The 24,583-nt window shown below is 37.4% G+C and overlaps 1 protein-coding gene across 10 annotated transcripts in view; it reads left to right on the top strand.

Annotated features, from left to right (window-relative positions):
• Window positions 1–22,034, top strand: part of Znf638 (zinc finger protein 638) — a 118,114-nt gene extending 96,080 nt beyond the window's left edge. For 8 of the 10 annotated variants that reach the window (XM_060383447.1, XM_060383450.1, XM_060383452.1 and 5 more), the window contains 12 exons: window positions 876–1,004; window positions 1,796–1,837; window positions 2,387–2,521; window positions 4,417–4,539; window positions 7,634–7,671; window positions 11,833–13,048; window positions 13,639–13,704; window positions 14,603–15,530; window positions 16,908–17,009; window positions 19,137–19,238; window positions 19,948–20,066; window positions 21,726–22,034. In XM_060383447.1, coding sequence (XP_060239430.1) covers window positions 876–1,004; window positions 1,796–1,837; window positions 2,387–2,521; window positions 4,417–4,539; window positions 7,634–7,671; window positions 11,833–13,048; window positions 13,639–13,704; window positions 14,603–15,530; window positions 16,908–17,009; window positions 19,137–19,238; window positions 19,948–20,066; window positions 21,726–21,791 — 3,066 coding nt within the window. In that variant the 3' untranslated portion in view covers window positions 21,792–22,034. The remainder of the gene's footprint in view (window positions 1–875; window positions 1,005–1,795; window positions 1,838–2,386; window positions 2,522–4,416; window positions 4,540–7,633; window positions 7,672–11,832; window positions 13,049–13,638; window positions 13,705–14,602; window positions 15,531–16,907; window positions 17,010–19,136; window positions 19,239–19,947; window positions 20,067–21,725) is intronic. The other 2 variants (XM_060383454.1, XM_060383449.1) reach the window with 1 other exon arrangement.
• Window positions 22,035–24,583: the final 2,549 nt, after the last annotated feature.

The following is a 24,583-nucleotide window of genomic DNA, read 5'->3' as shown; positions in this document are numbered from 1 at the left end:
TGTTTTTGTTTTTGAGTTGCATTTCTTTATTTGTGTATATGTATGTGGGTATGCCCATGCCACAGTGTGTGCATGCATGTCAGAGGACAACTTGAAGGAAAATTTCTCTATTTCCACCATGTAGGTTCCAGAGATGGATCTCTGGTGGGTACACTTGGCCACAAGGGCCTTTACCCGCTCAGACAGGCCACATGCATTTTTTTTCCCTCCTCCCAATCTGTTCTGCTGATTACTTTTGCCTTTTCACTTACAGGAAGCACTTAAAATTGCTAGTAGCACTGTACTTTGTACTTTGTGGCCATGATATAAAATGAATACATGATACAAACTTGAATACAGGTGCTACATTGGACAAACTGGTAACAAATTGTCATTAAGTGACTATTGGATAAAGGACTCACTGGATAATGTTCAGGCAGAGTAAATGGAAATACCATTATACCGAAGAATGACAAATTATTTAAATCTAAGGAAGATCTTAATTTAAATGCCTTACATCAAATAAATAAATGTTTCTAATGCTAAGTAAATTCTGGTCCAATAAATAAGACAAATTAGTGCCTGATTGTAATTCTACTGCCTCAAGGCAGAGGAGACAAGACCAGCTTAGGTCCAGAATGAGGTAAGAATAAGATAAATAATATTTATCAGAAGTAACATAATATTTATCAAAAATATACAGAACTTTTTCAGTGTTAGTTTTAGAATGTGTTTTGGTTCTCCCTTTAATATGCCTATCAGTTCACTTTCTTCCTCTTACTATTATGTTAGTCTTAAAGTCTTTAAGTTTTTAAAGTCATTTGACTCTGAAGAGTGAAGTCTTTTCAGGAAGAATTAATTTTTTTCCCTTTTTGTTTTCATTTTTATTTTTAAAGGCATATATAGAAATAAACAAAAAATCTGCAGAATCTATGGTAAAATTTTACACCTGCTTCCCAATATACATGGATGGAAATCAGCTCTCCATAACTATAGCTCCTGAGGATATGGACATAAAAGATGAGGTAAATAAGACTTATTTCATCATTTTTCCTAGATCCTATTAGGTTATTAAGACCCAAATTTATTATTTTTTCTTATTTAGTTTTCTCTTTTGGGTCACATACTGTTTTTAGACTACAAAAGTCTCCTCTCCTTTTAGTGACCACTCAGCCCACTCTTTGGGAGGGAATCCTGTTTTTAAAAAGGTCTTTTTTAGCTGCTGCTCTCTGGCTGACAGTCAAAACAGAATATGGTTGATTGTCTTTAATTTTTTTTTCCTCATTTGTCACACTTAGTCATTCAGTAAACCTTCTCTGTTTTAATCATATGAAGCTTGTTCCCTGTTCCTCATTGTTTAATCTCTTAAAGCTGCTAAAGTAATAGAATAGCTCTTTATGCTACTGCCAGTTTTGCTTCCTTTAAGTACTTTGACCACAAAGCCATGAGACTCACATGCGATTCAGATCTGTTCAAATACAACATCAACTGATGCAAAAACATTTCAGTATCTGTATGACCTAAAAGGAGATAGAAATTCATAGAGGCTGGGAGAAATGCAAATTTGAGAAACCTTCTGAGAGTCATCCTAACTTGCTAGCATTGATGGAATTGTTACACATGTTGGTAGTATCAAAGAGAAAAAGTTTAAGAATCATTTTTTAGAGTAACTTTAAAATCTATCAGGTACCTCATTTTATGAAATACTGGGTTATCCATAACTGTGTAGGCCATTGTATATCAAATCATGACTGAGTATTAGTATATGAATGAGACAGAGCTTTTACCTTTTACTTTTGAATTTTTGGCTTTATAGGAAGCTCTCTTTACAACTTTGATTCGAGAAAGTAACCCAGAGGTGAGTTTCACATTTTAAATGATTTTGTGTACTGGCTTAATTAAAATATTTGTTTTATTTTTTTCTGCCTAAGAATTAAAGAAAACCCCAGTAGCAATTTGAATACTGAGTTGACTGAGATATTACACAGCTTTTCTTGGTAAAAATGAAAAGTGTCACATAGTCTTTGATATGAATGAATATTTTATACACTTAAAGGCATAATTAGTAGCCATATAGGTGATGTTCCAGCTGAGAATAACATAGAAGAAATACAGAACCTGTTTTATGATATTGTTTTATTCATTGCTTAGCTGTAAAATTAAGATCTTACTATTGAACTTGAGGGTTGGCTCAAAGATGAGGGGCTTTTTCTAGGACACATGAGACTGGGTTCAGTTCCCAAACTGGTGATGAGAAGACAACTATTTTCTCCCACATAGTCATTTTCTTATTCTTGAAAAAAACCATCGCCTTGCCTCTATAATGTTAAATTACAGCTAATCAATGATTTACTGAAGTTTGATGCTTATCTATTTTTGTTTTCTACATTATCCCAACAAAATATAGGCAAATATTGATAAAATTTATAACCAATTGGTACATGTTGACAATTTACCTGAAGACGGACTTCAGTGTGTGCTTTGTGTTGGACATCAGTTTGGAAAAGTGGATCGCTATATGTTCATGAGTAACAAAAACAAGGTAACTAAACCCTGTCTGTTTACCATCTGGAGCTTCTAACTTGACTTTTGAATTGAAGCATCTATAAACACTCCTCAACCATTAAGTGGAAGTATAACAGATTAGGACAACTTCTTTCAGACTGTGATTTAATTTAAAAAAAATCTCTTTTTAGTTTTTAAGGGGAAATAAGATTCACAGAGAGAACAAAGTAGTGTAGTCTATAGAGCTGGAAAGGTTCCATGCGTAAATTATGTGACTATGGCAAAGCTCTTTACCCTTATAAAATGAAGGGCATGGTGTGTGTGTGTGTGTGTGTATTTCTGCAGTGTCTCAAAACTCAAAAAAAAATACAGGTTAACATGTATATCCTTCTGACTGTAAAACACAGTTTTAGAGCTGTCATCTTTATTTCATGATTTGGCTTCTCTACTTAAAATTACAAACCAAAATTGTTGATGTGTTTATTTTCCTTCTTTATGTACTTCTGATATATGTCTATTAAAATTTGTCTTCTTTGATAGAGACAGGATTCTCTTGTGCAGCCCGTGCTGATCATAACTTTATACATTATTGCTTCTGCCTACTGAGTTTCTGGGGTGGCAGATAACACTACTACGCCTAGTTGAAAAAATTAGACTTTTGTCAGAAGTATATTACCTTAAAGGGCAGTGCTTTTCATTACAGTTACTTTCTTATTACAAAGTAATAGTAATTCATTTTATAAGTATATTACAAGTATGTCTCTTAAGTGTATGTAATTAAGCAACAGCCAGCTACTGATTTTCCTCAGTATATTTTGAACTGATAAATAGAGCCTGCCTGTCTGGTACTCTACACAAGGTGTGGCATAGAGTGGGAAGGCAGGGCACAGGTGGCACATAAGCAGTTTAAACTTTAGACACTTGGCACAGCAAGTCTTTTTGGGTTTTTGTTTATATGGTTTTTCTGTTTTGGTTGGTTGTTTGGGGATTTGGTGTATTATGTGTTTAAGTTTTTTTTATTTTGGAAGATTTCTTTATTTATTATTTATGCAGCATTCTGCCTGCAGGCCAGGAGAGGGCACCAGTTCTCATTATAGATGGTTGTGAGCCACCATGTGGTTGCTGGACCTTGGGAAGAACAGCCATTGCTCTTAACCTCTGAGCCATCTCTCCAGCCCCGTGTTCTAATTTTTTGTGGATTTGTATGTGTTGTGTGTACTAGAGGAGAGAAAAGTGTATTGGATCCCCTGGAACTGGAGTTATAGAAAGTTATGAGCTACCCAGTCCGGGTACTGGGAACTGAACTCAGGTCTTCTGAGTTCTCTGGGTACTGGGAGAACAGTAACTCCTGAGCCATCTCCCCATCCCTTACACATTACTCCTCTGTTTTAAAGAAAGGGAGAATTTAAAATATTTTTGTTTCACCTACCATCTGTAATGTATCCTTAAATTAGAATTTATCACTTTAACCTTGGGGTCAGCCCAGTTGCATTAAGCACATTTGCTTTGTGCGACTGTCCCACCACGTGCAGCTGTCACCACCATCCAATTTCTTAGCTTCTTCTATTTTCTCAGACTGACACTTCTTGTATCCTAAAGAATAACTTCCCAACGCCTCACCTGTCCTCCCTTGAATTGTATTTACAGTTTTGTGATTAGCTTATTTCAGTTGGCATATGCTCTAAACTCATTGATATAGCACATATCAGAATTGCTTTTTTTTTTAAAGGCTAAACAGCATTCTATTATGTGCTTAGACTATGTTTTTAAAATCTATTCATCAGTTAGTAGACACTTTTGTGTCTAATATTTCTTGAAATGTAAGTGAGTAAATAAATGTTTGGGTCTTTGGTTTCAGTTCTTCTGGGTATATTCTAAAAAGTGGAATTTGCTAGATAACATCCTAATTCTACTTAAAAATATTTTCTGAAGGTGATTCTTCAATTAGAAAGTCCCGAATCAGCTCTGTCAATGTACAGTTTTCTGAAACAAAATCCACAAAATATAGGTGACCATGTGTTGACCTGCACATTATCTCCAAAGATGCTCTCAGAGGTAAGTGGGTTTTTTGTTTGCTTTAAATCAACTTTTATTATATTAGAAGGTCAGAAGCTGGATCTGTAGAAATAGTTGAGTAGTTAAGTGCACTGGCTCTTTGCAGAGGACCCAGGTTTGATATCCCATGTTGTGGCCCACAGCCAATCTGTATTCAAGTGTCCAAGGATCTAGTGCCCCCTTTGACTTCCATTAGGACCCTAGGCACACACATGGTACAGTCACATACATTCAGGCAAAACACTCATCCATCTAAAATATTAAAAAGAAAGTCAGAAAAAAAGTCAGAAAACAAAGGACATTTTCTCAGAAAACTTCAGAAACCTTATGAATGTAATCTCAGGATCATGTAGTAGTCAAACTTCTGAATTTAGATTTTTCTTTATATTGATTATTTAAAACTTGTTTGAGTATCTTACAGTTTTGATGATTATGGGAACAGAGTACATGATATAAGTTGGTAATTTTGAAATTTGTAACAACATTTGGATACTGACATGTAAAGAGACCTGGAATAAGCCAGGCAGTGATGGGGCACGCCTTTAATCCCAGCACTCAAGAGGCAGAGGCAGGCAGATCTCTGAATTCGAGGCCAGCCTAGTCTACAGAGTGAGTTCCAGGAAAACCAGTGCTACACAGAGAAACCCTGTCTCGAAAAAACACAAACAAAAAAGGAGAGAGAGACCACTGTGATTATACCGAGAAATAGGTGCTGATTTTGATCCATTGTTGCTTTCTGGAAGGAAAAAAATGTTTTTTATTGTATAAGAAAGCAACTTTTACATGTTCTTGATTTACATAGTTGTACAGTAGAATACATATAGAAAAGCAATAAATACATCAGATTTGTGTTTTTCTAATAGTTCTGTTGTGTTTCAGTAGCAGCGGTAAGTAATAGGACCTTATGTTTGGTATCTGTGCTTTTTTCTTATCTTTCAAAATTCTTGAAAGATAACTGAGGAAAGATATGTATATACATATATGTGTATGTGTGTTTACTACACCAAGCACTAAAATACCAGATGGTAAAAAATGTTGTGAAGACAAATCAATATACAAAGAATTACAAAGTCAGATATGATGACACATGCTTGTAGTTCCAATACTCCTGAGGGAAGAGTTCACGAAACCTGGGCTATGTGAAACCGTGCCTCAGCCCACCCAGTTCCTCACAAGCCGGGCATGGTGGTGAGGGCCTGTGATCCTAGCACTCAGGGAGGCAGAGGCAGGTGGATCTCTGTGAGTTTGAGGCCAGCCTGGTCTTCAAAGCAAGTCCAGGACAGTCAAGGCTGTACAAAGAAACCCTGTCTTAGAAAAAAAAAAAGAGAGAGAGAGAGAGATAGACACAAATAGAGAATTATGTATAGTAAAATGCTAAGTTATAACTCCCTGCAGAAGAGTCTCTTGTAAGACTTGAAGGAGATAGGAAGGCAAGCTGTATGAATATACACATGTAAAATATTTTTATACAGATAGGCAAGCTAGCTCAGTAAAGGCACTTTACCTCCAAGCCTAACCACCTGAGTTTAATTCCTGGGATGCATTCCCATGCAAATTGTTTTTCTGTCTTATTGTTCTCTTACCTCCACTCACATGTATACAAAACACATAAAAAATTTAAAGAAGGGTTTTTTTGTTTTGTTTTGTAGGCAGGATTTCTCTGTGTAGCCTTGGCTGTCCTGGACTCACTTTGTAGACCAGGCTGGCCTCAAGCTCACAGATACCCACCTGCCTCCCCAGGTGCTGGGATTACAGAAGTATGCCACAGTGCCTGGCTAGAACCTAGTTTGAAAATCATTCAAGTTTTTTTGTTTTGTTTTGTTTTTTACCTAAAAGCTATTGTTTTTAACAATGTTATTAATCCTTTGAGAATTTAAAGTGTTTTGATCACATTTACTTTGTTTCTCTTTAACTCCTCCAGATTGATTCCTACCTTCCTACAGTCCCCACAATCTTCACAATCCTGTCCTTTAAAAAAATAGTAATAATAGCTTTAACTTTTTAAATGACCCATTGAGTTCTTCATTTTGATGCTCTATTACATTGCGGGGGGTGTTTCAGACAATATTTTAAAGATTTATTTATTATTTATACAGTGTTCTGCCTGCATTTGAGTTTGCAGGCCAATAGAGGGCACCAGATCTCATTTTAGATGGTTGTGAGCCACTATGTAGTTGCTGGGAATTGAACTCAGGACCTTTGGGAAGAGCAGCCAGTGCTCTTAACCTCTGAGCCATCTCTCCAGCCCCTCAGATAATATTTAAAAGGATTATTGCTACAGAACATATATGTGTGTATGTTTGTGTGTTTGTATTTGTGTGTCTATCTGTGTAGACACCAGAGGTAGATGTTGGGTGTGTTGCTTCTCCACTTTCTCTTTGACACAGGTTGTGTCACTGAGCTAGCGCTCACTGTTTAAGTTAGACTGGCTGCCAGCAACACCCAGGAGGCCTACTCTCTCTAGCCCCAGCAGTGAGGTTATGAGCATGGCAGTGCTCATAATGTTTTAAAATGGATTCAGGGAGTCCGAACTCACATCCTTGTGCTTGCATGACGAGCACTTTACTAATTTAGCCATCTTTCCAGCCCCCCTTGTAGATGTTTAAGTAGAGGTGTTTATTTTGTTTTGAAGATTTTTGTTTAGTTGTCCTGGCTAGTACTGAGTTCCTGATTTCAAGGGGTCCGAGTAGCTAGGATTAAGGCCTGCTGCACCGTGCTCCACTGGGTGAAAATGTTTCCCTTATAAATACGAATCTTTAAAAGCACATCTGCAAGGAAAATGTTTATGTCATGTTTATTGGCTCTATTCTAAGTAAAAGATACTGTTTTTAGGCTTTTAAAATTTACAAAAGTTTCTCATGTCTATCAATATCTCATACATTGGTAATTTGACTTATTCTGTGTAGCCCAGCAGCGGGTTTTAATGAGAAAAAAGTTCTAGAATATAAGTTATGTGAATTCAAAAAAACTAACTCTTTGTTTTTAAGGCAGCTCACTTTCTACTCTCTCCATTTTACCTGCAAGTACTGAGTGAGTGCACTCAGTGCTGAAAATCCACTAGAACACCTCTAATAAAATGTGAATTGTGTTGCAGGGTCAAATGGAGAGCGAGCCAGGGCTAGGAGGAGAAAGGTATGCTGCTCTACGTTGTTTCCTTTCATTCTTGTGTGTTGTTTAGGCGTTTCTGTGTGGTACAGTAATTGTTCTCATGTGCCTTGTTCTTTTTCCGTGTGTAAGCTTGTTGTCCCTTTACTTCTGATTTCTTTTTGGCCCTAGGGATTGCTTTGGTTGGTGGCCATATTTAATCTCATTCAGGTGTCTATTGACTGTTCAGAGAAACTGTATATAAACCATTGGAATTGACTATAAAAGTGGTGAATTTTTATGCTCGGTAAACACCCTGGAGCATTTTAAGCCTCGATTGGTGTGACATGCTCTTCACTAGATTGTTGTGTTCCAGGATAGTTAAATACAGTTTCATATTTTTAATCTTAAAATTTTATTAGCTTAAAATAAAAATACAATTTCTATTTTTTTTTCTTTTGGTTTTTCGAGACAGGGTTTCTCTGTGTAGCCTTGGCTGGCCTGGACTCACTTTGTTGACCAGGCTGGCCTTGAATTCACAGAGATCCGCCTGCTTCTACCTCCCAAGTGCTGGGATTACAGGTGTGTGCCACAATGTCTGGTCCAAAAATAGAATTTTTCAATGTATTTTTTAAGAGTTGGTACAGATTTAGAATATTTGAAGTATGGATTGGGGCTATCTGTCAAAACAAAATAAAGGAAGTACTGTTCTGTGCTCACTAATGAAGCGTGGTTTTCAGAGTCTCTTCAATCTGTTGACTCAAATATTTGTTTCACCCATGGTGTTCACTTTGGATTACTGCTGTTTGTTAGTCTGTTTTAAAATCTTGTACAATTGCTTTGAAATAGATAATTCAAAATACAAAAGTATGTATTTGATGCTTTTATAAACAATGTCTTATAGATTTTCTTCTCATTTACTGCCTATTTACAAAATCAGAGTATTCTAGTTTGTTAAACTGATCATGAGCGTATTAAAATACATTGGTAACTCGTAAGCAGCATTTCTGGTTTGCTGTGTATGTCAGCACATACTTTTTGAAAGTTTATGCTCGAACGGTGCAAGTCCACAGAAAGCTTAATAAATAATAGTGCCACGTGTGGTGGTATGGACGGCCTTTTTTTTTTTTTTTTTTTTTTTTTTTTGCTCTGTAGATAGCAAGAAATAAATTTCCCCTAAAATACATTTTTGTGTATTCTGTTTTGTAAGGCTTTAACAAAATCTGCAAAAAGCTTGTTTTTTAGCAGAAACAGTGTGTTGTCTATTTTGTTTGTTTTGCTTCTTTTTAAAAACTGAAAAGTGTGTTTACAGATAGTTTCTAGTCTTGTTAAATTGATTTATTGATTTTTAAAACCACTTCCGAGTTCTGTTTTTTTGTTTTTTGTTTTTTTTCTCATGAGTTGTATTACAAAGATGAAACGTGCATTTAAAAGTGTGGGATATAGCCAGAGTACTTAACATTACTTGTGGTGTAAATTTACACCTAGAAGATGCTGTTGTTACTTATTTTAAATTGTTGAGGTTTTTTTTAAAGTAAGTGTGGTTACCAGTTCTTCTTAAAGTATGATTCTTTTATTTCTAATTAATGAAAATTCTAATCATAGATTGCTTAGAGGAAATTTTACATTCATAGTTTAGTAATAACTTACATTATCTTTGACTTATCCTCACCATACCTATTATCCTGTTTATGTGTTATTTGATTAAGGGTTTTAGATGAAATTTCCCTTATCAGTTAATATTGGGAAATACCTGGTAGAACTCTGAAATAAACATGAATTTTCTCTATTGTTAAACCTCATTCTGGGATGTGAGCTTTATGATGTCGTGTTTTATCCTCGTTCCTACCCTTTATTATATGCATGTTTAGAAAATTCTGAATTGGTCGGGCCAGGGGATAGGACGCCTGTGTACTGATGCCTTTCTGGGATTGTTTCTGCGTTGTTCCTCAGAATGGGACTGTTTTCCTTTGATGTCATAAAAAGAAAAACAAAGAGACCTGTTTGCCTTTTTTTTTTTAACTATTATTAATGTTAATTACTTGACATTTTACTGGCATTCCAAATTAAATAGATCAACATCGAAACTTTCCTTCATTGTAGCCAATAAACAAATACTCATTTTTGTTAAAACAATTTCTGTGAAGAAAACACTGTAATTTTTAAAGATTACTACACAGTGAGTCTGGAGAGATAGTTCAGAAGTTAAGGTACTGATCTCTCCGAGAACCCCTGTTTGATTTTCAGCACCCATACATGGAGGCTTACAACTGCCAGCAGTTCCAGCTCCAGGGGACCAATGCCTTCCGCTGGCTTCCAAGGACTCCTGCACTCACGTAGTACACAAAAACTTAGATAGGCTCTCTTTCTTTCTCTTTGTCTCCCTCTCTCAAACACACAAATACAAAAATAAATACAAATACACAAATAAAAATAAACTTTAAAGTGACTGCACAAAATATGGAATTATCTTTTTAGACCTATGTTGTTTCATATGTGGAACTGCATAGTTACTCTTTGTATAAATGATAATAAACTGTTTATGCATTTTTAATATGGTAATGGAGAAAGTCTTGCTTTATCTTTCAGCTGAGATTTAAAAATCTCCTGTTTGTTCAGACTCATGTTTCTATATAGTTGAGTTTATAAATCATTAGGAATATTATATAGCTCACTAATGAGGCAGGAGTTTGGGTGTTTTTTATTACATATTTGAATCTTATAATTTCAAAAGTTTTGTATTGTGAGGAATATTCATGTAACTATGAATGTCATCATTTCTTTGTCATATTTGTGTTTGGCCACAGAGTCTACTTTAGTTCCACGGATCTGGAACACCTTGATAGGTAGCATCGTGGTATCAATATTAGTACTTTCAGACGGAAACGTGAATATGCTAAGCAGCTTACCCAGAAATTAGAGTATGTTGTTATTTAGATCTATGGTCTCTAGTTCATCTTTCACTCCTCATGTTTCACGGGAACAGCATATTTATTGTTTATAAACTTAACAGTTCTTCTTCTGGGAGAACCAGTTTAATTAATGAAATGACTAGACCCTCCTGGGGCAGATCGCACCTTTCCAAATCTCTGGAATAAAAGTAACATCTCAGGACAGAGTCAGGTATTGTTTAGTGTTGTGAACTGCAGCATATGAGGCCATTCTCTGAGAAGCATGTCAAAGACGACAACTTAGTCTGCCTCCTTCGAACAAAAAGCTAAGACTGTACTGAGGTGCCGATGTGGTGTGATCCCTTTCTCTAACCCACTGCTTCTAACAATTCCATGAAGATCTTCGTTAGACATGGCCCTGAAAAACTCCATTTCTCCCCATCAACTTGCAGTGTAGAATGTTAACTTAAAACAGTTTACTCTGGTTTTGTTTCAGTGAAAGATGTAGAATTAGAAAATTATACATGTTTGCTTATTGTGGATTTGGGGAGACCACAGTGACAAAATAACTACATACACTTGGCTATGTATTTTTCTATTTCTTCTGGATAATTGAAATATTATATGACAACTGAGTAAGCGGTTTGTTTGTAGTAAGCTTGTATGGTCATGTTAAGGTGGGTCTAGCAGTTTTACTTATAATTTTAATTCTCCAAAAGCTACATAGGTGCTGCTTTTAAATGTTACTATTCAAAAATACATTTTTTAGAAAATTAAATGTAGGTCTTTTGCATCCTAAAAGGAAGTAAAGTGGCTAGGTGGCATTTCCCCCATGGCAATTTCACTTTCTTATTTATGGAAGTTCACTTGTACGTGAACTTGTATGTAAGTTTCCATGTATGGATCACTAACTTTATTAAAGACTGTACACACTTTGTTTAGTTACCTGTGTCGTGAGTAAAGTGTCTAAGAATAATTTGAGATGTATCAGATTTTCGTTCGTCATTTTCATGTACAAACTTGAAACAGGAGTGAAAATTTGTTAACTTACACAAGTAACAGGAAGCTACCAACAATCCTAGTTGTGCTATTGTTTCCTTTGAATTAAAAGATAGAGGATTTTAGCTCTTTCACCTTGTATATTTCCATCAGAAAACACATTAGCCATTTTAATGCTGATTGGCTGGATTTCCCAGTGCTTAGCATTTGTACATCAGCAAACCTTTGCAGTTGGCATCAACAAGATTATTTACAATGATTGAATTCTCATCATAGTTTGATTTTTGTTTGTTTTGTGTTCTTTTTGTTTGTTTTTAAGTACTTTTAGCCCTGACTTGAAAAACAGTCCTGTTGATGAAAGTGAGGTACAAACAGCAGCTGATAGTCCCTCTGTTAAACCTAGTGAGGTTGAAGAAGAAACCACTTCCAGTATTGGAACAGAAACTTCAGTGCAGCAGGAAGACCTTGGTAAGGAAGAAACCAAACAAGTGTTGTATGAATCTGACTGTGCAATTGAAACACTGGACCTTAAAGATCAAGGAGCAGAGGTCAGCATAGAAATCCCTCTTGTAGCGTCCACTCCAGCCAATATTGAGTCATTCAGCGAAAACATAGAGGAGTCTGCTTTAAACCAGCAGATGTACACCGTTGACTTTGAGAAGGAAGAGGTGGAAGTCACAAACCCTGAAAGAGAGTTGTCAGCATCTGACAGCGTCTTCCTAGAAGAAAGGAAGATCAAGGGAATTCTAAAAGAGTCTCCGTCTGAAGCAGAAGATTCATTTTCTGGAATTGCACAGCCTATGGTTGAAGGCATAGGTGAAGTGGACAGACATGAAACTATTTCAGAAGTACTGCCATCTGCTCATGTTGTGACCCAAGTACCAGGAAGTTACATTGCGGATGCAAAGGTTGTGGGAAAAAAGAATATTCCTGAAAAATGTAGTGGGGATGACAAGGAGGAAAATCAATTTAATACTAAAGAATCCAGAGTGGATTTACAAGTGAAAACAGAGAAGGCTGAGACATATGCAGAAGCTAACACATTTGCAGAAAAATTAGAGAAGATTATAACAGCAATAAGAGAAAAGCCAGTAGAAAGTGCTGTAATGAAGGCAGACCCCACTAAAGGAGTGGGTCAGACCAGTAAGCCTGAGGAAACTGGTAAAACTAGTGTGCTGACTGTGTTGAATGTATGTAGTAAGTCAAGCATCAAGGCTGCTGTGGTCTCTTCTCCTAAAGCAAAAAGTACAGCTTCAAAAACTGAAAGTCAGAACATTTTTCCAAAACCTGTGCTTAGAGACCAAATAAATGCTGAAAAGAAAATTTCAGCCAAGGAATTTGGTCTGCTTAAAAATACCAGATCAGGTTTGGCAGAAAGCAACAGTAAGTCCAAACCCAGTCAGAGTGGTGTGAACAGAGGATGCAGTGGGAGGATCTCAGCTCCTCAGTTCAAGGATTACAAGGACGTAACAAAACAGTCTCAGGAAACAGAGACTAAACCTTCCGTCATGAAACGGGATGACAGCAACAATAAGGTGAGGAGAGTAGAAGAATGGCTCGGTCTGTCTTTGAAGTGCATAGCTCTGCTGCTGTAGCTATGAAGTGGGAAGGATAGTTCTGGCTTGTGCTTTCATCTCTTCACTCTAGCCCCAAGCTCCCTCTTCCCTTTCTGAAACAGTTCCATTGATTGAAGCAGGGAGACGTTTGGAGTACCGAGCTCAAAGTTCCCATTTGCGCTCACACTTGGAAAGTGTTCCTTGGCCACAAATGTAGCCGGATTGAAATGTAGTCAGAAATATAACTGTGATTGAAAGGAAGGGTCTCTAGTGGTTCGCAGGGTGATGATTTGGCATTCTTGCTCCTTTGAAATTAAAACTTCATTTATCAGTTCACTAACTGTGTAAACTTAGATGTTGTGGGCAAAAGGAAAAAAGGTTTTGGAAACTGAATTTAGCTATAACTTTTAGAGACTGCATATACCATTAAATGATTATTGACTTAGTTTTGTATGTTTGTTAAGTATTTGCATACTTGACCATATTTAGATATTTTCTGATTAAGTTTTTTCTTTAAGTATAAATTCTGGGTATAAATTCTTTCTTTCTGTATTTCTTAATATTTTTAGGCATTGGCTTTGCAGAACACTAAGAATTCTAAAAGTACTACTGGTAGAAGTTCCAAATTGAAAGAGGTAAAGTGAGAACATTCACGTTCTCTCTATCCATCCTTCCCTAGCAGCACCCACCTATCTTGTGCACTTGCACTCACTTTTTCATAGTTAACATGAGTCTTAAGAGAGTGAAAGGGTTAGGGCGTGGGATAGGAATGAAATGCTTGGGTTCTATCCTGTTTTGTTCTTTGCTGTTGTCGCTGAGGTAGACTAAATAGTTTTATTACTATGTATACTAGCATTGAGTCGTTGACAGCATACTAGATGCAGAAACCTACTGGGAATTTCTTTACTATGGTACCAGTTCTAAAATATTGTTTTCAAATACACTTATATTGCCTCTGAAGTCTTAGTAATCTTTTCAGATACTTTTATCAATATAAAGTTCTTAGTTTTGTTTAAGTTTAAGATCTAGATAAATTAACTGGTATAGTTTACTTTCTATTTTTTGAGGTACTTTCAGGAGTCTAGTAAGTAAAGACTTGCTAGATACTTAACATAGGAGATCATAGATTCTTTGTATGAATTGCTTTGACAAGTGCTTTAAATGTAATTTTAAAGTGTAAATTATTTTGTCACCTACTTTTGTGCTGTGTATACATATTCTTGAATATATGTGCTTGTACATACATGAAGATTAGGGGACAATTTGTATGAGTCACTTCTTATACCATTAGTCCTGGGTGTATCAAACTCAGGTTGTTGGGCTTGGTACTAGGCACTTTTAACTACTCAGCCATCTTGCTACACTTACCACTTTGTAACCTTTTAAAATATAACATTAATTTTATTTTAGTCTTAGGAGGTGGCTCTACAGTGACTTTCTCACAGATGATGTGCATATTAGTTTTTTGTGACTAGTAGTGCCTAGCCAGTGGTCAGTCATAGTTCATAGTACTGATTCTTAACTCTCCAACAGGAACCATTATTTACATTTAATTTGGATGAATTTGTTACTGTGGATGAAGTCATAGAAGAAGTAAATCCTTCCCAAGCCAAGCAGAATTCATTAAAAGGAAAAAGAAAAGAAGCTCTCAAAATTCCTCCCTCCCCCGAACTTAACTTAAAAAAGAAAAAAGAGAAAACCTCTGTCCCTCACGGTGTTGAAGGAGAATTGTCCTTTGTAACATTAGATGAAATTGGGGAAGAAGAAGATGCAGCCACACAAGCTCTAGTCACTGTGGATGAAGTCATTGATGAAGAAGAGCTCAATATGGAAGAAATGGTTAAAAATTCTAACTCACTTCTTACCTTAGATGAACTAATTGACCAAGATGATTGCATTTCCCACAGTGAACCTAAAGATGTTACTGTTCTGTCCATGGCTGAAGAACAAGATCTTCAGCAGGAACGCTTGGTAACTGTGGATGAAATCGGTGAGGTAGAAGAGTCAGCGGACATAACTTTTGCTACTTTGAATGCTAAAAGAGATGAAGGAACTACTGTAAGGGATTCTATTGGATTCATGTCTTCCCAGATGCCTGAAGACCCTTCTACTTTAGTTACTGTAGATGAAATACAGGATGACAGCAGTGATTTTCATTTAGTGACTTTGGATGAAGTAACTGAAGAGGATGAAGACTCTCTGGCTGAATTTAACAACCTTAAAGAAGAACTTAATTTTGTTACAGTGGATGAAGTTGGAGATGAAGAGTATAGAGACAATGATTCAAAAGTTGAGCTCGCACAAAGCAAAATTGACCACCATACAGCTAAAAAAGGAAATAGGAAGAGGAGAGCTATGGACCCAAAGAAGACAAAACTTGAATCTTTCTCCCAAGTAGATCCAGGAAGTGAGACTGTTACACAGGAAGATCTGAAAACTATGATTGAAAGACATTTGGCAGGTAGATACTTGAAAGTGTTCAATTTTTCTGTTTCATGAGATTACATTTAAAACTAGTGTGAACATGGTGATACGGTAGGAGTAATGCCATCCTGTTGGTGTTCTGTAAGCCAGCAGTTATAACCACGCACGTTTTCCACAGGGGCAAGTACAGTTGCACACATTCCTCTTAGTTTACAGAGCACAGGTTGCTGTGCCTCAAGAAAGGGTGGCAAAGCAGGAGACAAGCTGAAGCAGCCACTGTAGAGCTCCAACGAACACTGTGCGTTACCTATGGGCAGAGCAGCGCTCACAGTGCGCTGCCTCCCACCTTCTGGCTTAAACTTAGGTTTAGAGCAAACCAGCAGGGGACAGTCATCGAGCTACTGTTCAACTCTTTCTTTTTCCTAAAAAAGACAGGATCTCACTGTGTAACCCTTTCTGGCCTGGACATCCATGTGTAGAGCAGGCAGCTTTGAACTCACAGAGATCAGTTTATCTCTGCTTCTGCTTCCCTGCTACTGGAATTAAAGGTGTGAACAACCACACCTGGCAGACATTGGTCTTTTGAGATTAATTCTGACTATGCAACCCACGTTGGCCTATAACTCAAAAGTAGAGTTGAACTTGGGACATCTTGCTTCCCAGGTGCCAAGATTTCAGGTGAGAGTCACCACACCTGGCAGAGTGTAATATTTTGATGGTATGGAATAATAGAGCAATTTACTTGCTTTCTGGATGTTAGAAAAAAAATAATTGCCATGAAGAAAACTTTGAACCCAGCAGACATACTATGTTATAGAATGAAGTCACCTTTGTGAGAAGGAATTTAAACGTTTGTTTCCTTAGATGTTTATAAATGAAACTATTTAATGTGTTAGTAAATGTCTACTTTGTTTAAAAAAAGAGTGAGCTGGGCAGTGGTGCTGTGTGCCTTTCATCCCAGCACTCGGGAGGCAGAGGCAGGTGGATCTCTGTGAGTTCGAGGCCAGCCTGGTCTACAAAGCAAGTTTCAGGGTAGCCAGGACTGTTATACAGAAAAACCTTGTTTCGGGGGAAAAAGAAAGCCTTGAAAATTTTAACCAAATAAAGAATGGAATATTAGAAATATGTCACTGGATTGGCAGAAATTCAGGGAAAAGTGTAAAGCCAGCCTGTGAAAAGAATAGGAAGGAATAATTGCTCAGAACACAAATGGGAATATAGGAGATTATTTTTAACTGAGCTGCTTTTTAAAATCTATTTGGGAGTAAGTTGAGTTTGCCACATCCTGTAATCTAGCACTTGGCTTTAGGTAGTTTTTGCAACAAAGATTAGAAGTACTAGATAGTTTAATATGTTAAATTGAAAGCAATTTAAATACTTTAATGGAGCAATAAATTAGGCTTTCTTTTTAAAGCTAAAACGCCAATGAAGAGAGTTAGAATTGGGAAAGCACCACCCTCACAAAAAGTGGCAGAACCAGCAAAAGGCGAAGAGGCCTTCCAAATGAGTGAAGGAGGTAAAGGGGCTGTTCGGGTGGGGATGAAAACCACATGACGCGAGATCATGACAGAGGTTTCACAGATCAGGCAAGAAACTAGAAAGGCAGCAGGCAGGCATATAAGATCCTTGTAGAGTTCTGTCTTCATAATTTAGAGGGGTTTTGAAACAGTCACATTAGAACAAAAAAAATGTGCAAATTGCAAGATTAGTTATTGTGACTATGCTGCAGCATCAGGGAACAATAATTTATTAACTGTCTGTTACTTATGGTTGCTTCCAGGCATCTAGCCAACAAAGTAAACAGAACACCTGAACAGCATTAGTAACATTTAAGTTGATACAAATAGGGGACATAAATGCTGTTACATAACAGGTACTTGTCATTGTATCCGATATGTCATTGTATACAATATCCTTCCTGTTATTGGCAGTAAAACACACGTGTATTTCCTGGTTTCAAAGGGTTTGTTGATTAGAAAAGGTAAAGAAAAGCATCAACTTCTAATATAAAGATAATCTCTTTGCCATCTTCTTTGTTAGTGCTGTCTTTACCCTCTTATCTAAGGAAAGGTTCTTGGAGTCTGATCCTTCTACCCTGCTTGACTGGTCCCAGTCTATTAAAACCCTGTTTATTTTGTTTGCTAACCAGTGGTGATTTTCTTTTCCATTACTTAACCATTTCTTCACTGCTTTCTTTTCTACTTACCAAAGAAAATTAATCTCTGATGGCCTACTTGAGTTTTACCTAGTCCTCACAAATAAAATACAGCTCAATTTTTTTTTTAGGATGTTATTTAATTACAAGTATAAGTAGATTTGCATCAGTGCAAACCTTTTTTGTTGTTGTTTTTGTTTGGTTTTGTTTTATTTTTCAAGACAGGGTTTCTCTGTGTAGTCTTGCCTGTACTGGACTTGATTTATAGGCCAGGCTGGCCTCAAACGCACAGAGATCCTCCTGCCTCTGCCTCCCCAAGTACTGGGATTACAGGTGTGAACCACCATGCCTGTCTTCATCAGATATTTTTTTTAAGTATTTCTCCTTTTTTTTTTTACTTAGTCTTGAGTTTTCTGCATCATTTGTTACTGTTTATCATGTCCCGTGACCAAACTGATTTTTTTTTTCTAATTCTTTTTTGTAACAAATTTTTACATATTTTAAGCCGTAGTTAATTGTTCTATCTCACCAGTGGCTCCTAACATGAATTTTTTAATTTTTGTTTTTTTGTTCGTCAGATTTCTGTTATGTTAGGTCATCTTTGACATCAGCTTGCTTAAAATTGCCTCTTCTCAACTGAATAATACAGAAAGGGTAATTTATTTATGGCCCATTTAACAATTATATTTCGACTAATTATGTTTCGACTAGCTTGCTCAGAAGACCTGATAGCTTCAGAAAGTCGTTTGCCACCCAGTTAAATGATTTATTTTTGTCTACTCATAATTATTGTATAGCTTTTATACAATATAATACTATAATCCATTAAATCCATTATTAAGGCAGTGTGCCTTAGGAGTGGCTGGAGCAGATTACTTTAGTAAAGAAACTAGAAAGAGACCATAGAGAGAATGAGTTGCTTAACCATCAAGTCAAGAAATAGGATGTATGCACCCTCAAAAGACTTTTAAAAGTTGCTATCCTATAAAATATGACAAAGGTTCTGGGTAGGAAGGGCTCTAGGACAGACTTAATTTCCACTAATCTCATACTTTCCTTCAAACCAGCACCTGAAATATACAAGTCAACTCTTGCTAGCAACCTACAGAACTTGTCTCCTTAAAAGGAGGACTGTGATGAAGTATAATAATATGCAGATTACTAAGATGTTACCATGAAACTCTTTTAGAAAACTTAGTGTTTTCTAAAATAACTAAGAGTAGTTATGATCTTTTGTCACCTTATCCTTTCTGGAGCTATATACCAATAAAATCTTTCATTGGCGTTAGCCTTATTTCCTCTCAGTTCATTGAATATATCTACATTTACTCATTTGCTTCTTAGAGCAAGGGATCATTATTAACTAAAGGTAGTTCCATGTTTTAAATTGGTTCTGGAAATTAGGGAGTATCCCATGTTAACTTCACAAAGTCTGTCCATCTATTTTAAATAATTTCGTGTTTTTCTTGAACTCTTTAATGACTTTAGTTGATGAAAAAGATGAATTAAAGAATTCAGAACCTAATGAAAAACGCAAGAAGACTGAAGACTCTTCTGCAAGCAAATCAGTGACACCTGATGTAGCTGGAGGTAAAAATGACTGTGTTTTTTAAAAAAAAAAATTCTATGAAATAAAAAGTGAGTGGGTTAACTTTGCTAGGCGTTCCTGAACATAACTTATCTAGGGCTTGTTTTCTTTTAACCTGCCATAGATGTTTTTATTCTTGAAGGCTAGGATAGGCCTTCCTGTTTCACTTTGTTTGCTCCTGTGGTAAACCCTGAGTTATACCTCTCCAAGCAGAAACTCTCGTAACCAAGAGCAAGCTTGGCTCACTGCCGCTATGCTGAGTTAAGAGGCCTTCGCTTGCTTAGCAGCTCGTCGTTGTGCTGCTCTTTTATCGTCTACGTTAACAGGCTGTTTCTGTTTGTTTTCTGCTGTCAGATTCCTCAGTCTGCAGTGCAGTAGCTAGCATTCTGGCTTCTTTGGAGGCTGGAATATGTATTGCATATTGTTAAGTAAAGATATGATTTGTGCTGCTGGGGGACAGAGCTGAGTGGTGCCTGACCTAAAGTTTCAAGTGCTGGCTTCAGTCTTCAGGGGCCTCAAATGAAACAAATCCATGTTCTGTAACTTTATTGCTATTCCAAGTATGCAGTGGTGTGTTCTCTGTGTGTGTGTGTGTGTGTGTGTGTGTGTGTGTGTGTGTGTGTTATACTGTATATTTAGTGTGCTTGCCAGATTTGGAGAAAGTGAATGGCTCACTATTGATGCATTATTCTCTTTCTTCCTGTCTCTTAGATTTGGACTTTCTTGTTCCGAAGGCTGGATTTTTCTGTCCAATTTGCTCTCTCTTCTACTCAGATCAAAAAGCAATGGCAAATCACTGCAAGAGCACACGTCATAAACAAAATACAGAGGTAACACATAAAAATCTTCAAGTGTTGTCACTAAAATTAATCTGCCCAAAGTGTTTATTTCTTTTCCTTTATGAGAACTTAGGTATTTATTTATCCCTGTTCGTTGCTATTAATTCCAAAATCCCTGTTTTTCTGTGTCACTGTGTGTCGCTGTGGTCTCCTAGCCCTACTCTTCCCAGAGCAATAGCGTTCTCTAGAACAGACTTTGTAAGCCACTAGTATTTTGTGGACCCCCCCTTTAAAATGTCAGACTCTGCTTATTTTGGTGTCTGGTTGCAAATGCCTGTCCATAATAGCATATTAACAGTTCTGAATTTCTAGTCAGAAGAACAATGTTAGTTTCCTAAACTGCTTGACTCACAGACCTCTCTTTTTTGTTGTATATGCTTGAGGAGGTACTGTTGTAGAGAGTTACTGTTAGCCATAGTTGAAACAGTGGCTCTGACTCCCAATGACTACGGTTGTTTTATATATTCTGTGTATTGAACTAGTAAGACCAAGCTAGTTAGTAACAGACCTTGTGCCTAGGTTTTTACCCAGCTTTGTTTAATTCTGAGTCTACTCCTTCACACCTTTACTATTCTTACACTTTAACCTGTTATAGCCTTCTTCCTCCCCCCCCCCACACACCCCATTTACTGTCTTGCAACTGGGGCCAGATATGGTGGTATATATCTTTAATTGCAGCACTCTAGTGGCAGAGGCAGGTGGATTTCTTGAGTTTGAGAATGGTCTACGCACAGAGTTACAGGCTAGTCTGGGAACCCTGTCTTAGGAAAAAAAAAAAAAATTAAAATCTTGCAACTGCTTCATATGGCACTTGGTATAATATCCACACTGCCTGTGGCTCTGTGAGACTGCATGACCTGCTTCTCCGTGTCTCTAAACTCCATCTTGTTACTCTTTTTCTTCCTTGTACTTGAAACCTCAGCTTCCAATATACCATTACTATTTCTGTGCTCCTCCCAAACCCTCTATTTAGCCACTTTTTCCTATCTTTTGGTCTCTACTCAAATATTAGCTGCTAAGAAAGGCCTTTGCTTAAGAAAGCAAACTCCAAACCCAGCTCTGATGGCACACTCCTCAGTTCTAGCACTTGGCAGGCAAAAGCAAGCAGGTCTCTGTGAGTTTGAATATAACCTGTTCTACATAGTGAGTTCAGGACAGCCAGGAAAGCCTACAAAGAGAGATTCATCTCACAAAACCACAAATAAAAAAAAGAAAGCAAATTTGGTCCTATATCCACAAAAAGATGGACTTTACATAGTTTCTCTGTTATTGTTTTAATCTTGTGGTGCTAGGGATTGAACAGGCAAGAGCTCAGCAAGGACTTCTAACACTGGATTATACCCCACACTACTGCTTGCTTGTTAGAGAGTGATTACTACCACCTACAGTGATTTCAGTTCCTTCATTAGAGTAATAACTTTTTTCTTTATAGTGTGAGAACTTGGAAAAACGCATTATTTGTTTTGTCGACTACCAAACCCCCAAGCTCCAAGCATAATGCCTGACATCATCAAATATCAGAACAGTTAGGGAAAGGAGTGAATGTTAATTAAGACAAGGCTTTAACTTACAAATAACAAAATACATTTAGGATTGCACATATCAAACAATATCTAATCAATGTTTCGTATTGAAAATTGTTTTTAACAGAAGTTCATGGCCAAGCAAAGAAAGGAAAAGGAGCAGAACGAGACTGAAGAAAGAAGCTCTAGGTGATGGGGAAGGAGGAAAGAAATCGTTAGAAGTTCATTTAGGGTCCAGTTGATTTGTGGATTTTTGTTATCATTTAATTTGTAATTTTTGTTTCAGAAACATTCATGTTGTACAAATTTCTGATTTCCCTTGATGTAGAGAAACTGATGGGAAAGTACGATGGGTTTGATTTTTATATCAAATCATCAGGCATGGAAATACACCTTTTAGACGTGTTAAAATAAATGTTCCTACTGTATATTTCAACACTGTTGTGTTTGTGTTCTTTGCAAAGACGTGCTTGCCTCTGGTTACAGACAAGGCTCTTCTCTACAACCCCATGATTTAGAATGTTTGGGAGTTCATGGGTTACTGGAAGTAATAGCATGGTGTGTTACTTTGTCTCAGCCATCCATGTATGCAGGTTAGATTCTTAAGTGCTCATTTTTCCTGCATAATGATAGGACATGTTTGGCCAAGGTAACGGAATAAGTATGGGTATACTGAATGTTTTCTAAATAGATGCCAGACCCTATCCTGCCTGTCCCTACTTCAGACATGTCTGCTGACTTGAAGTTGGTCTCATGTCTGATTCCTCAGCTGTTCTTTATAACTCGTAATAGAAAAAGGGTGAGCAGAGAGAGACGCAACAACTCAGAGAGTCCACTTCAGACACCTCACTCCCAGCACAGCACAAAAATGCTCCACAGCCAACACAAAAGCAGTCTGGAGAGATGGCTCAGAGCTTAAGAACACTAGATGGTATCTCAGAGGACCCAGGTTTGATTCCTTGAACCCACATGGTGGCCCACAACCATCTAACTCAAATTCTAGGCTATCCAACACTCTTTTCTGGTCTCCATGGCACCAGGCATGCTTATGGGGCACAAACATAAATACAGACAAAATAACTTTTAGATGTTTTTTATTTATGTTTTTAAATGGAGGCGTGCTCTCTCTGCATGTATACCTACATGCCAGAAAAGAGCATCAGATCTCATTATAGATGGTTGTCAGACACCATGTGCTTCCTGGGAATTGAACTCAGGACCTATGGCAGAGCAGCCAGTGCTCCTAACCGATGAGCCATCTCACAGGTCTTTAAATGTTTTTAAAGTGAAGTTTATACCAGCTTTTTTTCCCCTCTGCCTTCAAAATAATTGCACATTGAATTCAGCCTTAAGCACAGCCCAAGCAACACTATAAAATACACACAACAGACTAAGGAAGTAAAGGGGAAAATGAAGGCTTATGTATGTCAAGGCTGCTGGAGGTAACAAGAAGAGATGCTAAATAGTGGGAAAAACATTTGCAAGCAAGGAAGCATTAGACTTCATCTTGTCTGGTCAGTCTTGGGCTTTATTCTTAGGCCCTAGTAGGAAAGTCGTATTTCCTTTTAATTATCTGGAAAAAGGCTACTTTGTTAAGGTATCAGGATTTGAAATTTAGAGTAAAAGGAACTGCTAAAGCATGAAAGTGGTGAGGGGTTGTTTCATTCTAATGAACAATAATGACAATTATTTGTCGCAAATGATTTCCCCTTCTGTGAGTCTAGAAGATTTTTTTGAGTTGTTTTTTTGTTTGTTTTTTAAGTAAACATCTGTATACATATAATCTTCTGATTGTTCTTGATGTTTTCAGAAAATCTTGAAATACGTTCATCCTTTAATCCCGATGTGGATGTGAAGTACTAGTGTTCCTAACAGTTTCTACTTACTGGTGGAGACTTGACTTTAGATTAATACTCACTATTTTTTTAATGGTTTCTGTTTTTAAAGATTTATTTATGCATACAGTATTCTTCCTGAATGCCAGAAGAAGGCACCAAATCTCATTATAGATGTGAGCCTTCGTGTGGTTGCTGGAATTGAATTCAGGACCTCTGGAAGAGCAAGCAGTGCTCTTAACCTCTGAGCCATCTCTCTAGCCCAACACTCCCTTTAACTGTTTTTGTCATTTCACCACCTAGACACCACAGCGAAAGGTCACATTCAACTTGGTCTTACTAAAAGGTGCTTTTATATTCCTGTGTGTATGTGAGCACGTGAGGGTGTGTCCATACCATGGGTTGTGTGTGGGTCCTAGGAATGAAATTCATGCCATCAGGCTTGGCAGCAGGTGCCTTTACCAATGGTGCAATCTTGATATTTTAGATTTTTGCTATTTTTTTCTGTCACAGAATGCTGTAGAAACTCCTCCTTTGTAGTCAGCGTTTTAAAAATGTAACGGGGGTCGAGGGTGTCGCTCAGTTGATAGAGCGCTTGCCTGGTATTCATAAAGCCTTGGTTTCAAACCCCAAGCACCTCATTGTAGTGAGAGTTTTGTTTTGTTTTGTTTTTTTTAAACCTAGTTATGTGTATGACTATGTTTTGTTTTAATCCCAGTTGTGGGATAAGAGGTTGCCTCACAGCAGGTGATTATGATTTGCCTCATGCACTAGCAGGGGCATGATCTTTGCCAGCTGCAGATAGTTTAATTCTGGGGACTCTGGAGTGGGTATAAGTGGAAGCGCCCAGAGGGCCTGTAGTGGCTGCTGTTCCCCTGCTGCCGCCCCCCACTGCTGCTGGTTCACCCTGTACCTGTGTATGCTGATGCGTTTGCTATTGCTGGATATTCTGATAACAAAGATTGGACTTGCCACAAGGAGCCCAACGTCCCTGGTCGGCAGGAAGTGGCCTGCAGAGCTCTATGCACCCTCTCCCCTCAGCGTTCTTTGTCTCCTACCTAGGGTTGGGGCCATACAGATAAATCTGATTTACAGAGAAGCAGTAGAGTTGAGTAGATCCAGATGTCCTTGTTTCTTTTTCTGTTGCTAG

Source organism: Meriones unguiculatus, chromosome 5 (genome assembly GCF_030254825.1).
Source record: "Meriones unguiculatus strain TT.TT164.6M chromosome 5, Bangor_MerUng_6.1, whole genome shotgun sequence".
Lineage (NCBI taxonomy): Eukaryota > Metazoa > Chordata > Mammalia > Rodentia > Muridae > Meriones > Meriones unguiculatus.
This window is presented reverse-complemented; position numbering and strand designations above follow the sequence as displayed.